General features: G+C 44.8%; 1 protein-coding gene across 1 annotated transcript in view; it reads right to left on the bottom strand.

Annotated features, from left to right (window-relative positions):
• LOC139756819 (uncharacterized) overlaps nt 1-16814 on the bottom strand; it is a 387051-nt gene that overhangs the window by 282687 nt on the left and 87550 nt on the right. Inside the window, exons 4-5 of the mRNA XM_071676636.1 lie at nt 12993-13541; nt 1480-1540 (exon numbers count right to left, since the gene is read on the bottom strand). Coding sequence (XP_071532737.1) covers nt 1480-1540; nt 12993-13541 — 610 coding nt within the window. The remainder of the gene's footprint in view (nt 1-1479; nt 1541-12992; nt 13542-16814) is intronic.

The following is a 16814-nucleotide window of genomic DNA, read 5'->3' as shown; positions in this document are numbered from 1 at the left end:
CCACCCACCTAAGACACGACTGTGCAAATAATATTTCCACGACACAAAGCTGCCATCCGACATTGCCAACATTCTCCCGTGTTCATTACACCCACCTTGACAATACACATCCTGCACAACATATTGCAGTCATACACACCACATTCACTACACACGACACACGTTATTGCAGTACACTGCACCCTAAACTACACTATACCCTCTTTCCAGTACACCTGACCCCTATCTCTTGAATACACCACACATTCCCAATCCACTACACCCACCCCAGCACACTTCTCTCTTCCCCAGTACACTCCATTCTTCCATGTATACCACACCCTCTTCCCAGTACACCAAACCCTCTGCCCAATACATCATACCCTCTCCCAGTACACCACATCCTCTACTAGTGCACCAAACCTTCCCCAGCGCACCACACGCTCTCAAAGTGCACCACACCCTCTCACAGTGCACCACACCCTCTCACAGTGCACCACACCCTCTCACAGTGCACCACACCCTCTCACAGTGCACCATACCCTCTCACAGTGCACCATACCCTCTCACAGTGCACCACACGCTCTCACAGTGCACCACACGCTCTCACAGTGCACCACACCCTCTCACAGTGCACCACACCCTCTCACAGTGCACCACACCCTCTCACAGTGCACCACACCCTCTCACAGTGCACCACACCCTCTCCCAGCGCACCACACCCTCTCACAGTGCACCACACGCTCTCACAGTGCACCACACGCTCTCACAGTGCACCACACGCTCTCACAGTGCACCACAATCTCTCACAGTGCACCACACGCTCTCACAGTGCACCACACCCTCTCACAGTGCACCACACCCTCTCACAGTGCACCACACCCTCTCACAGTGCACCACACCCTCTCACAGTGCACCACACCCTCTCACAGTGCACCATACCCTCTCACAGTGCACCATACCCTCGCCAGTGCACCACACCCTCTCACAGTGCACCACACCCTCTCACAGTGCACCATACCCTCTCAGTGCACCACACCCTTTCCCCAATGCACCACACCCTCGCCAGTGCACCACACCCTCTCACAGTGCACCACACCCTCTCACAGTGCACCACACCCTCTCACAGTGCACCATACCCTCTCAGTGCACCACACCCTTTCCCCAGTGCACCACACCCTCGCCAGTGCACCACACCCTCTCCCCACAGCAGCAAACCAGGGGGTCACACTGGAGCACCCTCAACCCTCCTCAGTTCAAAAGAGCATTTTTCCATTTCTAAAGACGTTAAGCGAGTCCCAGTTAGATGATAAGAGGCAGGTTAGAATCTAACATAAATAATTCAAGTTCGGTAAGATTCTAATTACTGAACACACTCACTCACTCTTTCTTACATTTTTGCTCTATCTTTCTCACTCATTCACCTTCTGATGCTCTCTCTCTCTCTCTCTCTCTCTCTCTCTCTCTCTCTCTCTCTCTCTCTCTCTCTCTCTCTCTCACCTCCTGACGTTCGCGTTGGCGGCAGGGCCGGGGGTCGTCTGCTCCGTGGTGCTGTTGTCTGCTGGCAGGATAAACAAAACAATATTAGAGAGAGAGAGAGAGAGAGAGAGAGAGAGAGAGAGAGAGAGAGAGAGAGAGAGAGAGAGAGAGAGAGAGAGAGAGAGAGAGAGCGAGAGAGAGAGAGAGAGAGAGAGAGAGAGAGAGAGAGAGAGAGAGAGAGAGAGAGAGAGAGAGAAATGCACATACGACTTTATAGTTATGTAAACCCGGGACCAATTTCACGGAGCTGGGGCAATGTCGAGGTTGCGCTCCACGCGGGGGAAGGGTAAGGTAGGATCCCTTGGCGTAGAGAAAGGACCTTTGACGCCGCTGAGCCCCTCTCGGTACGCTGAAGATGACTCAGCCTCGTCGAAGGTGACATCCACCTCAAGTGTTACCACGGAAATATATATATATATATATATATATATTTTTTTTTTTTTTTTTTTTTATACTTTGTCGCTGTCTCCCGCGTTTGCGAGGTAGCGCAAGGAAACAGACGAAAGAAATGGCCCAACCCCCCCCATACACATGTACATACACACGTCCACACACGCAAATATACATACCTACACAGCTTTCCATGGTTTACCCCAGACGCTTCACATGCCTTGATTCAATCCACTGACAGCACGTCAACCCCTGTATACCACATCGCTCCAATTCACTCTATTCCTTGCCCTCCTTTCACCCTCCTGCATGTTCAGGCCCCGATCACACAAAATCCTTTTCACTCCATCTTTCCACCTCCAATTTGGTCTCCCTCTTCTCCTCGTTCCCTCCACCTCCGACACATATATCCTCTTGGTCAATCTTTCCTCACTCATTCTCTCCATGTGCCCAAACCATTTCAAAACACCCTCTTCTGCTCTCTCAACCACGCTCTTTTTATTTCCACACATCTCTCTTACCCTTACGTTACTTACTCGATCAAACCACCTCACACCACACATTGTCCTCAAACATCTCATTTCCAGCACATCCATCCTCCTGCGCACAACTCTATCCATAGCCCACGCCTCGCAACCATACAACATTGTTGGAACTACTATTCCTTCAAACATACCCATTTTTGCTTTCCGGGATAATGTTCTCGACTTCCACACATTTTTCAAGGCTCCCAAAATTTTCGCCCCCTCCCCCACCCTATGATCCACTTCCGCTTCCATGGTTCCATCCGCTGACAGATCCACTCCCAGATATCTAAAACACTTCACTTCCTCCAGCCTCTCACCATTCAAACTCACCTCCCAATTGACTTGACCCTCAACCCTACTGTACCTAATAACCTTGCTCTTATTGACATTTACTCTTAACTTTCTTCTTCCACACACTTTACCAAACTCCGTCACCAGCTTCTGCAGTTTCTCACATGAATCCGCCACCAGCGCTGTATCATCAGCGAACAACAACTGACTCACTTCCCAAGCTCTCTCATCCCCAACAGACTTCATACTTGCCCCTCTTTCCAAAACTCTTGCATTTACCTCCCTAACAACCCCATCCATAAACAAATTAAACAACCATGGAGACATCACACACCCCTGCCGCAAACCTACATTCACTGAGAACCAATCACTTTCCTCTCTTCCTACACGTACACATGCCTTACATCCTCGATAAAAACTTTTCACTGCTTCTAACAACTTGCCTCCCACACCATATATTCTTAATACCTTCCACAGAGCATCTCTATCAACTCTATCATATGCCTTCTCCAGATCCATAAATGCTACATACAAATCCATTTGCTTTTCTAAGTATTTCTCACATACATTCTTCAAAGCAAACACCTGATCCACACATCCTCTACCACTTCTGAAACCACACTGCTCTTCCCCAATCTGATGCTCTGTACATGCCTTCACCCTCTCAATCAATACCCTCCCATATAATTTACCAGGAATACTCAACAAACTTATACCTCTGTAATTTGAGCACTCACTCTTATCCCCTTTGCCTTTGTACAATGGCACTATGCAAGCATTCCGTCAATCCTCAGGCACCTCACCATGAGTCATACATACATTAAATAACCTTACCAACCAGTCAACAATACAGTCACCCCCTTTTTTAATATATATATATATATATATATATATATATATATATATATATATATATATATATATATATATATATATATATATATTTTTTTTTTTTTTTTTTTTTATACTTTGTCGCTGTCTCCCGCGTTTGCGAGGTAGCGCAAGGAAACAGACGAAAGAAATGGCCCAACCCCCCCCCCCCCCATACACATGTACATACACACGTCCACACACGCAAATATACATACCTACACAGCTTTCCATGGTTTACCCCAGACGCTTCACATGCCTTGCTTCAATCCACTGACAGCACGTCAACCCCTGTATACCACATGACTCCAATTCACTCTATTTCTTGCCCTCCTTTCACCCTCCTGCATGTTCAGGCCCCGATCACACAAAATCTTTTTCACTCCATCTTTCCACCTCCAATTTGGTCTCCCTCTTCTCCTCGTTCCCTCCACCTCCGACACATATATCCTCTTGGTCAATCTCTCCTCACTCATTCTCTCCATGTGCCCAAACCATTTCAAAACACCCTCTTCTGCTCTCTCAACCACGCTCTTTTTATTTCCACACATCTCTCTTACCCTTACGTTACTTACTCGATCAAACCACCTCACACCACACATTGTCCTCAAACATCTCATTTCCAGCACATCCATCCTCCTGCGCACATCTCTATCCATAGCCCACGCCTCGCAACCATACAACATTGTTGGAACCACTATTCCCTCAAACATACCCATTTTTGCTTTCCGAGATAATGTTCTCGACTTCCACACATTTTTCAAGGCTCCCAAAATTTTCGCCCCCTCCCCCACCCTATGATCCACTTCCGCTTCCATGGTTCCATCCGCTGACAGATCCACTCCCAGATATCTAAAACACTTCACTTCCTCCAGTTTTTCTCCATTCAAACTCACCTCCCAATTGACTTGACCCTCACCCCTACTGTACCTAATAACCTTGCTCTTATTCACATTTACTCTCAACTTTCTTCTTCCACACACTTTACCAAACTCAGTCACCAGCTTCTGCAGTTTCTCACATGAATCAGCCACCAGCGCTGTATCATCAGCGAACAACAACTGACTCACTTCCCAAGCTCTCTCATCCCCAACAGACTTCATACTTGCCCCTCTTTCCAGGACTCTTGCATTTACCTCCCTTACAACCCCATCCATAAACAAATTAAATAACCATGGAGACATCACACACCCCTGCCGCAAACCTACATTCACTGAGAACCAATCACTTTCCTCTCTTCCTACACGTACACATGCCTTACATCCTCGATAAAAACTTTTCACTGCTTCTAACAACTTGCCTCCCACACCATATATTCTTAATACCTTCCACAGAGCATCTCTATCAACTCTATCATATGCCTTCTCCAGATCCATAAATGCTACATACAAATCCATTTGCTTTTCTAAGTATTTCTCACATACATTCTTCAAAGCAAACACCTGATCCACACATCCTCTACCACTTCTGAAACCGCACTGCTCTTCCCCAATCTGATGCTCTGTACATGCCTTCACCCTCTCAATCAATACCCTCCCATATAATTTACCAGGAATACTCAACAAACTTATACCTCTGTAATTTGAGCACTCACTCTTATCCCCTTTGCCTTTGTACAATGGCACTACGCACGCATTCCGCCAATCCTCAGGCACCTCACCATGAGTCATACATACATTAAATAACCTTACCAACCAGTCAACAATACAGTCACCCCCCTTTCTTAATAAATTCCACTGCAATACCATCCAAACCTGCTGCCTTGCCGGCTTTCATCTTCCGCAAAGCTTTTACTACCTCTTCTCTGTTTACCAAATCATTTTCCCTAACCCTCTCACTTTGCACACCACCTCGACCCAAACACCCTATATCTGCCACTCTGTCATCAGACACATTCAACAAACCTTCAAAATACTCATTCCATCTCCTTCTCACATCACCGCTACTTGTTATCACCTCCCCATTTACGCCCTTCACTGAAGTTCCCATTTGCTCCCTTGTCTTACGCACCCTATTTACCTCCTTCCAGAACATCTTTTTATTCTCCCTAAAATTTACTGATAGTCTCTCACCCCAACTCTCATTTGCCCTTTTTTTCACCTCTTGCACCTTTCTCTTGACCTCCTGTCTCTTTCTTTTATACTTCTCCCCTATCCCTGGGGATAGGGGTGAAAGAATACTTCCCACGTATTCCTCGCGTGTCGTAGAAAGCGACTAGAGGGGACGGGAGCGGGGGGCCGGAAATCCTCCCCTCCTTGTATTAACTTTCTAAAATGGGAAACAGATATATATATATATATATATATATATATATATATATATATATATATATATATATATATATATATATATATATATATATCATCCCTGGGGATAGGGGATTAAGAATACTTCCCACGTATTCCCTGCGTGTCGTAGAAGGCGACTAAAAGGGGAGGGAGCGGGTGGCTGGAAATCCTCCCCTCTCGTTTTTTTTTTTTTTAATTTTCCAAAAGAAGGAACAGAGAAGGGGGCCAGGTGAGAATTTTCCCTCTAAGGCCCAGTCCTCTGTTCTTAACGCTACCTCGCAAATGCGGGAAATGGCGAATCGTATGAATATATATATATATATATATATATATATATATATATATATATATATATATATATATATATATATATATATATATATGTATATATATATATCCATCAATGTCTCTCTCTCTCTCTTATCTCTTATATACATCTTTCTTTCATACTATTCGCCATTTCCCGCATTAGCGAGGTAGCGTTAAGAACAGAGGACTGGGCCTTTGAGGGAATATCCTCACCTGGCTCCCTTCTCTGTTCGTTCTTTGGAAAAATAAAAAAAAAAAAACGAGAGGGGAGGATTTCCAGCCCCCCGCTCCCTTCCCTTTTAGTCGCCTTCTACGACACGCAGGGAATACGTGGGAAGTATTCTTAATCCCCTATCCCCAGGGATAGAGAGAGAGAGACATTGTTGGATATATATATATATATATATATATATATATATATATATATATATATATATTTTTTTTTTTTTCTTTGTCGCTGTCTCCCGCGTTTGCGGGGTAGCGCAATATATATATATATATATATATATATATATATATATATATATATATATATATATATATATATATATAGACATAAAACACAGCTCAAATCCCGGGCCAGACTCTCTGTCACAACCTCTACATGCGACACATCTTTAATTTACCTCCAGTGTTAATAATAAAAAAACCAAGACCAAATTAACATGTGAATGCACTCATTTGCATATACAGTGGACGTATTTCGTACGAATTCTGTTTACCCACGTGAGAGGGTTTGGCCAGCCGCGTCACGGTCTGTAACACAGTGTGACAAGCGGGTAAAGTGGACATTCCACTGTAGTGTGACAAGCGGGTAAAGTGGACATTCCACTATAGTGTGACAAGCAGGTAAAGTGGACATTCAACAGTAGTGTGACAAGCGGGTAAAGTGGACATTCCACTGTAGTGTGACAAGCGGGTAAAGTGGACATTACACTATAGTGTGACAAGCGGGTAAAGTGGACATTACACCGTCAGCTTCCCACATTTCCATCTTCTACACAAGACACAGTACCTGGCCCTACCTCGGCTGGGGGAGAGAGAGAGAGAGAGAGAGAGAGAGAGAGAGAGAGAGAGAGAGAGAGAGAGAGAGAGAGAGAGACTACCAACAGGGCCTATCTCAGCATGGGGAGGGGGGGGGGGGGGGGTAACACAACCTGTGCCTACCTCGGCAGGGGGGGGAGAGTGGTATGGAGGTCTCCCCCCGTTGACCCCCCCCCCCCCCCACTTCCCAAGCTGGGTGCACACGACAACAAAAAAAAAAAAAAACAAGGCGATTTCTAACACCTCTTCCAAGATGGCCGCCGACACTAAACACACAGACACACACACACACAGATAAACCAAAATATTTCTCTAAATAACCATAACTTCCTCGGGAGTTTCAAGGCAAGACTACCTCCAATAACTCCAACTCTGGCTGAATAAATGGGAGGTAATGAGCATTCTGGTTTCTGGGGAAATTCACAGCACTTCGCACAGTTTTCCCGAGTATGCAAATTAGTTCTGATTTTGTCAAAATTAATTCAGATAAGCCAAGGTGAGCGGTGGCGGCTCAGGCAAGCCGCTCGTATATACCAAAGACCATAACACAGCAGATAACATGCCTTTTAAGCGAGCCTCTAGTATATACCAGAGACCATAACACAGCAGATAACATGCCTTTTAAGCGAGCCTCTAGTATATACCAGAGACCATAACACAGCAGATAACATGCCTTTTAAGCGAGCCTCTAGTACATACCAGAGACCATAACACAGCAGATAACATGCCTTTTAAGCGAGCCTCTAGTATATACCAGAGACCATAACACAGCAGATAACATGCCTTTTAAGCGAGCCTCTAGTACATACCAGAGACCATAACACAGCAGATAACAGGCCTTTTAAGCGAGCCTCTAGTATATACCAGAGACCATAACACAGCAGATAGCATGCATTTTAAGTGAGCCTACCGTACGTATCAGACCACAGCGGATGACATGTTTAAGGGAGCCTCCGTATATAATCCAGACACCATAATAAGATATAGGAAACATGATTCTTAAGGGAGTACAGTATGAAAGACACCATAAGAAAATATCAGATAACAGGCCTTTTTTAAGCGAGCCTCTACGTATGAGCCATAGACCATAATAAGATAACATGATGCTCTAAGGGAGCCTCTAGCATAAACCAAAAACCATATCAAGATAACAGACAACATGACCTTTTAAGATATCACCTCACGATCTCATATATATATATATATATATATATATATATATATATATATATGGTTTAAAAAGCGAGATATACATAAGTATATGTATGTAAGTAGGAGAGTTGGCCAGAGAGCATTATTGGATTACGTGTTAATTGACAGGCGTGCGAAAGAGAGACTTTTGGATGTTAACGTGCTGAGAGGTGCAACTGGAGGGATGTCTGATCATTATCTTGTGGAGGCGAAGGTGAAGATTTGTATGGGTTTTCAGAATAGAAGAGAGAATGTTGGGGTGAAGAGGGTGGTGAGAGTAAGTGAGCTTGGGAAGGAGACTTGTGTGAGAAAGTACCAGGAGAGACTGAGTACAGAATGAAAAAAGGTGAGAACAAAGGAGGTAAGGGGAGTGGGGGAGGAATGGGACGTATTTAGGGAAGCAGTGATGGCTTGCGCAAAAGGTGCTTGTGGCATTAGAAGCGTGGGAGGTGGGTTAATTAAAAAGGGTAGTGAGTGGTGGGATGAAGAAGTAAGATTATTAGTGAAAGAAAAGAGAGAGGCATTTGGACGATTTTTGCAGGGAAAAAATGCAAATGAGTGGTAGATGTATAAAAGAAAGAGACAGGAGGTCAAGAGAAAGGTGCAAGAGGTGAAAAAGAGGGCAAATAATAGTTGGGGTGAGAGAGTATCATTATATTTCAGGGAGAATAAAAAGATGTTTTGGAAGGAGGTAAATGAAGTGCGTAAGACAAGGGAGCAAATGGGAACTTCAGTGAAGGGGGCTAATGGGGAGGTGATAACAAGTAGTGGTGATGTGAGAAGGAGATGGAGTGAGTATTTTGAAGGTTTGTTGAATGTGTTTGATGATAGAGTGGCAGATATAGGGTGTTTTGGTCGAGGTGGTGTGCAAAGTGAGAGGGTGAGGGAAAATGATTTGGTAAACAGAGAAGAGGCAGTAAAAGCTTAGCGGAAGATGAAAGCCGGCAAGGCAGCAGGTTTGGATGGTATTGCAGTGGAATTTATTAAAAAAGGGGGTGACTGTATTGTTGACTGGTTGGTACAGTTATTTAATGTATGTATGATTCATGGTGAGGTGCTTGAGGATTTGCGGAATGCTTGCATAGTGCCATTGTACAAAGGCAAAGGGGATAAGAGTGAGTGCTCAAATTACAGAGGTATAAGTTTGTTGAGTATTCCTGGTAAATTATATGGGAAGGTATTGATTGAGAGGGTGAAGGCATGTAACGAGCATCAGACTGGGGAAGAGCAGTGTGGTTTCAGAAGTGGTAGAGGATGTGTGGATCAGGTGTTTGCTTTGAAGAATGTATGCGAGAAATACTTAGAAAAGCAAATGGATTTGTATGTAGCATTTATGGATCTGGAGAAGGCATATGATAGAGTTGACAGAGATGCTCTGTGGAAGGTACTAAAAGTATATGGTGTGGGAGGCAAGTTGTTAGAGGCAGTGAAAAGTTTTTATCGAGAATGTAAGGCATGTGTACGTGTAGGAGAGAGGAAAGTGATTGGTTCTCAGTGAATGTAGGTTTGCGGCAGGGGTGTGTGATGTCTCCATAGCTGTTTAATTTGTTTATGGATGGGGTTGTTAGGGAGGTGAATGCAAGAGTTTTGGAAAGAAGGGCAAGTATGAAGTCTGTTGGGGATGAGAGAGCTTGGGAAGTGAGTCAGTTGTTGTTTGCTGATGATACAGCGCTGGTGGCTGATTCATGTGAGAAACTGCAGAAGCTGGCGACTGAGTTTGGTAAAGTGTGTGAAAGAAGAAAGTTGAGAGTAAATGTGAATAAGAGCAAGGTTATTAGGTACAGTAGGGTTGAGGGTCAAGTCAATTGGGAGGCAAGTTTGAATGGAGAAAAACTGGAGGAAGTGAAGTGTTGTAGATATCTGGGAGTGGATCTGGCAGCGGATGGAACCATGGAAGCGGAAGTGAATCATAGGGTGGGGGAGGGGGCGAGAATCCTGGGAGCCTTGAAGAATGTGTGGAAGTCGAGAAAATGATCTCCGAAAGCAAAAATGGCTATGTTTGAAGGAATGGTGGTTCCAACAATGTTGTATGGTTGCGAGGCGTGGGCTATGGATAGAGTTGTGCGCAGGAGGGTGGATGTGCTGGACATGAGATGTTTGAGGGCAATATGTGGTGTGAGGTGGTTTGATCGAGTAAGTAATGTAAGGGTAAGAGAGATGTGTGGAAATAAAAAGAGCGTGGTTGAGAGCAGAAGAGGGTGTTTTGAAATGGCTTGGGGACATGGAGAGAAAGAGTGAGAAAAGATTGACCTAGAGGATATATGTGTCGGAGGTGGAGGGGACGAGGAGAAGTGGGAGACCAAATTGGAGATGGAAAGATGGAGTGAAAAGATTTTGAGTGATCGGGGCCTGAACATGCAGGAGGGTGAAAGGCGGGCAAGGAATAGAGTGAATTGGATCGATGTGGTATACCGGGGTCGACGTGCTGTCAATGGATTGAACCAGGGCATGTGAAGTGTCTGGGGTAAACCATGGAAAGTTGTGTGGGGCCTGGATGTGGAAAGGGAGCTGTGGTTTCGGGCATTATTGCATGACAGCTAGAGACTGAGTGTGAACGAATGGGGCCTTTGTTGTCTTTTCCTAGCGCTACCTCGCACACATGAGGGGGGAGGGGGATGTTATTCCATGTGTGGCGAAGTGGCAATGGGAATGAATAAAGGCAGATAGTGTGAATTGTGTGCATGTGTATATATGTATGTGTCTGTGTGTATATATATGTGTACATTGAGATGTATGGGTATGTATATATGCGTGTGTGGTCGTGTATGTATATACATGTGTATGGGGTGGGTTGGGCCATTTCTTTCGTCTGTTTCCTTGTGGTACCTCGCAAACGCGGGAGACAGCGACAAAGCAAAATAATATATATATATATATATATTTACACTCTCTTCTAAGCTCCTGGCTCTCGCGCCCTTCTTCGTCGCTCCCTCGCGACAGGTAGAGGATATGTGGGCAGTATTCTTCCTCCCCTATCCCTAGAGAAAGAGAAGAGAGAGAGAGAGAGAGAGAGAGAGAGAGAGAGAGAGAGAGAGAGAGAGAGAGAGAGAGAGAGAGAGGTTTAGGGGACTGGGAAGATAAGAGACATCAAACCATTCATGGGGAGGAAGCTTTCTTGGCTATTGGATATTCTTCCTCCCCTCACCACCACCCCGTGAGGGCACTGACGCAGTCCAGGAGCGCCCCACGCGGCCTCCCTGACGGAGGGAGGCGCTGACGCCTGACCAGAACTTCAAATACGCTGGGGAGCGTCACGCAACACCAACTTTCACGATAATTATCACTTAGCGTCAGAGCCCCTTCTCCAAGGGGGGGGGGGGGGGCGTTCCATGCTGCTTTAACGCTGCGCTACAACAAGTAGCAGGGGAAGTAAGGACTCTTTTGAAGTCTGGAAGTTCTTCAACATGCACCCATCACTTTCCCTTATACAAATGAAAAACTATCCCTCAAGATTGTCCTCCATACGTGACCCACCCAAGCCTGGTATTCCCTTTTCCCAGCTCGCACGAATAAGCAACTTCCTCCTCTTTTACTATCCACTAACGACAGTGTCACTCGGGGTGTGCCATCGCGAGGCGAATGTCACTCGCGTCACTGCGACCACTTCCACACCCACGCGACATTATGGACACGTCTCGGGTCAGCAGACGAACGAAGTTCACCACATAACCAGGCATGGTGTTCAGCTCCTTGGCCTGTGGAAAGACCACAGTTAGCTGCTGGGTTTGGGAATACCTCATCCCATTCGTCACTAAGAGGTAGGATCTCGTCTAATTGTCCTTAAGTCAATACCAGGGGGAGGGGAAGATGGTCTACTCTGCCAGTGCTGCAAAACTTGTCTCAAATGATCAACTTGTTGATGAACTAGATGGGCCTGGGTCTGTTGTAGTCTATGGTTCGAGCCATCACAAATTTCAATTCGAAGACTGAATAACACACCTCTCGAACTGACCCTGGAGCTTCCAGAGAGGCAAGACGCCCCAGTCTGATAATCCCTCTGGTACTGGCCTCCATCACAGGAGGATTACCGAGTCGATTCCCTTAAAGGTTTTCAAGTTCGAAACTTGGATCTTGGTCTTGGAGGCGAGAGCCCTTGATCCCCCAACGGCCGGATTTATTGACCTTCAAACCTGCTGGTCTGGGAGTTCTACACCGGCTGAGTCGTTCACTTATAAGAACTCGGTTATAACAAGACGATATCTCATGGAAACCACACGCTATATAAATATAGACTGCAACATGACTGGTTAGTAGCTATATAGGCACATCTGTGTGTAATCCCAAACTGATATTAGATCATATTTATACTTTAGTTGGATGGAGAGAGTTATTCCATACACGATCCATCTCAATCCCTCCCCCCAAAAAAGGTAAGCTCAAGAAATCTGGTTATTCCTTTCGCCCTCAGAGCTGGCTTTTAATATGACAACGAAGTGGAAGATACCTGACTTTTTAAGGTGGTGGAAAGCCCCTAGTTTTCGAGAACAAAGTCACAGATGCTAAGAAATTCTTCGTCAGGACGGAAGAACCCGGTAGTTGAGCCGAGACGAGACCATGAACTTACTTTGCGTGACACTTGGAGGAGGACTCGACGGGGTCTCTCCATCACCGTCAGTGGCACCACTGGTGCTTCCTGAGGTTGTATCTTGCGACGACCCCGACTCGGCAGTGCTCGCGTCGGACCCCGAACCGTCGCTAGCGGTGGCGTTCGCGTCAGAAGTAGAGGCGGAGGATCCAGCGGTTGTGGTGCTACCGCTCGCATCAGACCCGGAATCAGTCGAAGCGTCTGAGGCAGAGGAAGTATCTGTGTTGTTTGAAGACTTGGTGGTATCCGAAGAACCCGAGTCAGATCCGGTGGTTGAGGAATCGCTCTCGGTTCCCGATGCCGTCGTAGAGGAGTCGCCATTCTGCGACCCGGCGGCGGTAGTCCCCGAGGTTGTGTTGCCCGAGCCGTCCTGTGGTGGTCCTCCTTCCGTGGCGTTGGTGGAACCCGGCGACTCGGTGGTGCTCGAAGCATCGTCGGTTGACGCCGTTGAGTTGGCTGAATCTGGGTCCTCGGTCGAACCGGTATCATGACTGGAACCCATGTCACCGGCGAAGTTGACTGCAGGTTCTGCAAGAAGACAACATGTAACTGCTAAGAGTACTAGTCTTAACACCACAATAATAAAAATATGGAAAAACATACACCTTTTGCCGCTGTTTCTTAGGGCTGGTGCATCAAAAGGGCGTCTCTTTTTGGCTACCTAGAGAGCTTAAGGGGTTCTCATTGCTTAAGGCACTATGACTTGGGCGAAAGGCCTGTATAGGCCCTGGGAACATACCTGAATAACGGGACTACCTATCATCCTTCATAATCGTGGACGTCTAGGGACCAATGGCCTGAACCTTCTCCATCAGTGTGAACTGCAACCGATCTTCAACTGTCTTGGTTTTCATTAGTTCTCTTCATTCTTATCTAAGTTTAAGTAACAAATGTTTTCAAAGTTTACTACTATTTCTTAGCAAGTTTTCCTTAGTCTTTGATATTCTCATTGAATGCTTTTCTCAATAAACAGTAATGATGTTTGGTGCACCTAAATAAAAGGTTTCTCTGGCTGATCTTATGGGTCGTGGTAACACAGGAGCAACCTGTTTGGCCAAGTCTGGCTTATCAACCAAGGGGGGCACTCGAGATAACCATCCTCCATATGGATATCATCCTACCGCTCTATAGATAAGGAACTTCTGAAATAATCTGATGAGCATTCATCTTATCTGGCTTTCGATCCTCGCAAGCGGAACTACGGGATAACAAGCGCAAACAAGCAACTCTGATGATCCAAATGCGAGGCGGACTTTTCACCAGAGCATTATGCAAAATAGAGCTAATCAACGGACTCCACGGGATTGTTGTGGTCGGGTTTTCGACCGTGACGTCATGCTGTGACGTCAAACATCAACTATTTACGTCACGTCCAATATGCGAACGAGGTGGAGAGAAAAACAGGTGATCATAGCAAACGTGTTTATGAGGAAATTTATCGCTGACCGGCATCAAACGTTTGAAAGTGAACGTCCTCACTGCCGCGGACTTGGTACCATCTCGTTAATTACTTGTCAACGTTTTAGGAAATGACCTTGAACGATACTCCATAAGTTATATATATATATATATATATATATATATATATATATATATATATATATATATATACATATATATATATATATATATATATATATATATATATATATATATATATATATATATATATATATATATATATATATATATATTCCTAAGAGTCCATGGGTTAATGAAACACGGTAAGTTCCCAAGTGCACTTTCGTGTGATGATCACATCATCAGGAGAGATACAAGGAAAAATATAACAGTCAGTTGATATACAACGAAGAGACATATCTAGGACGCCATATGGCAAAAAAATATCATTACTGATATCATATATACATATATGCATATATATATATATATATATATATATATATATATATATATATATATATATATATATATATATATATATATACTCAACAAACTTATACCTCTGTAATTTGAGCACTCACTCTTATCCCCTTTGCCTTTGTACAATGGCACTATGCACGCATTCCGCCAATCCTCAGGCACCTCACCTTGAGTCATACATACATTAAATAACCTTACCAACCAGTCAACAATACAGTCACCCCCTTTTTTAATAAATTCCACTGCAGTACCATCCAAACCTGCTGCTTTGCCGGCTTTCATCTTCCGCAAAGCTTTTACTACCTCTTCTCTGTTTACCGAATCATTTTTCCTAACCCTCTCACTTTGCACACCACCTCGACCAAGACACCCTATATCTGCCAGAACATCTTTTCATACTCCCTAAAATCTAATGATACTCTCTAACCCCAACTCTCATTTGCCCTCTTTTTCACCTCTTGCACCTTTCTCTTGACCTCCTGTCTCTTTCTTTTATACATCTCCCACTCAATTGCACTCAATTTTTCCCTGCAAAAATCGTCCAAATGCCTCTCTCTTCTCTTTCACTAATAATCTTACTTCATCCCACCACTCACAACCCTTTCTAATCAACCCACCTCCCACGCGTCTCATGCCACAAGCATCTTTTGCGCAATACATCACTGATTCCCTAAAAACATCCCACTCCTCCCCCACTCCCCTTACTTCCATTGTTCTCACCTTTTTCCATTCTGTACTCAGTCTCTCCTGGTAAATTATATGGGAGGGTATTGATTGAGAGGGTGAAGGCATGTACAGAGCATCAGATTGGGGAAGAGTAGTGTGGTTTCAGAAGTGGTAGAGGATGTGTGGATCAGGTGTTTGCTTTGAAGAATGTATGTGAGAAATACTTAGAAAAGCAAATGGATTTGTATGTAGCATTTATGGATTTGGAGAAGGCATATGATAGAGTTGATAGAGATACTTTGTGGAAGGTATTAAGAATATATGGTGTGGGAGGCAAGTTGTTAGAAGCAGTGAAAAGTTTTTATCGAGGATGTAAGGCATGTGTACGTGTAGGAAGAGAGGAAAGTGATTGGTTCTCGGTGAATGTAGGTTTGCGGCAGGGGTGTGTGATGTCTCCATGGTTGTTTAATTTGTTTATGGATGGGGTTGTTAGGGAGGTGAATGCAAGAGTTTTGGAAAGAGGGGCAAGTATGAAGTCTGTTGTGGATGAGAGAGCTTGGGTAGTGAGTCAGTTGTTGTTCGCTGATGATACAGCGCTGGTGGCTGATTCATGTGAGAAACTGCAGAAGCTGGTGACTGAGTTTGTTAAAGTGTGTGAAAGAAGAAAGTTAAGAGTAAATGTGAATAAGAGCAAGGTTATTAGGTACAGTAGGGTTGAGGGTCAAGTCAATATGTAGGTAAGTTTGAATGGAGAAAAACTGGAGGAAGTAAAGTGTTTTAGATATCTGGGAGTGGATCTGGCAGCGGATGGAACCATGGAAGCGGAAGTGAATCATAGGGTATGGGAGGGGGCGAAAATCCTGGGAGCCTTGAAGAATGTGTGGAAGTCGAGAACATTATATCGGAAAGCAAAAATGGCTATTTTTGAAGGAATAGTGGTTCCAACAATGTTGTATGGTTGCGAGGCGTGGTTGAGAGAGCAGAAGAGTGTGTTTTGAAATGGTTTGGTCACATGGAGAGAATGAGTGAGGAAAGATTGACCAAGAGGATATATGTGTCGGAGGTGGAGGGAACGAGGAGAAGTGGGAGACCAAATTGGAGGTGGAAAGATGGAGTGAAAAAGATTTTGAGTGATCGGGGCCTGAACATGCAGGAGGGTGAAACGCGGGCAAGGAATAGAGTGAATTGGATCGATGTGGTATACCGGGGTTGACGTGCTGTCAGTGGATTGAATCAGGGCATGTGAAGCGT

This window comes from Panulirus ornatus, chromosome 23 (assembly GCF_036320965.1).
Source record: "Panulirus ornatus isolate Po-2019 chromosome 23, ASM3632096v1, whole genome shotgun sequence".
Classification (NCBI taxonomy): domain Eukaryota; kingdom Metazoa; phylum Arthropoda; class Malacostraca; order Decapoda; family Palinuridae; genus Panulirus; species Panulirus ornatus.
The sequence above is the reverse complement of the archived record's forward strand: the minus strand, read 5'-3'. Positions and strand labels throughout refer to the sequence as shown.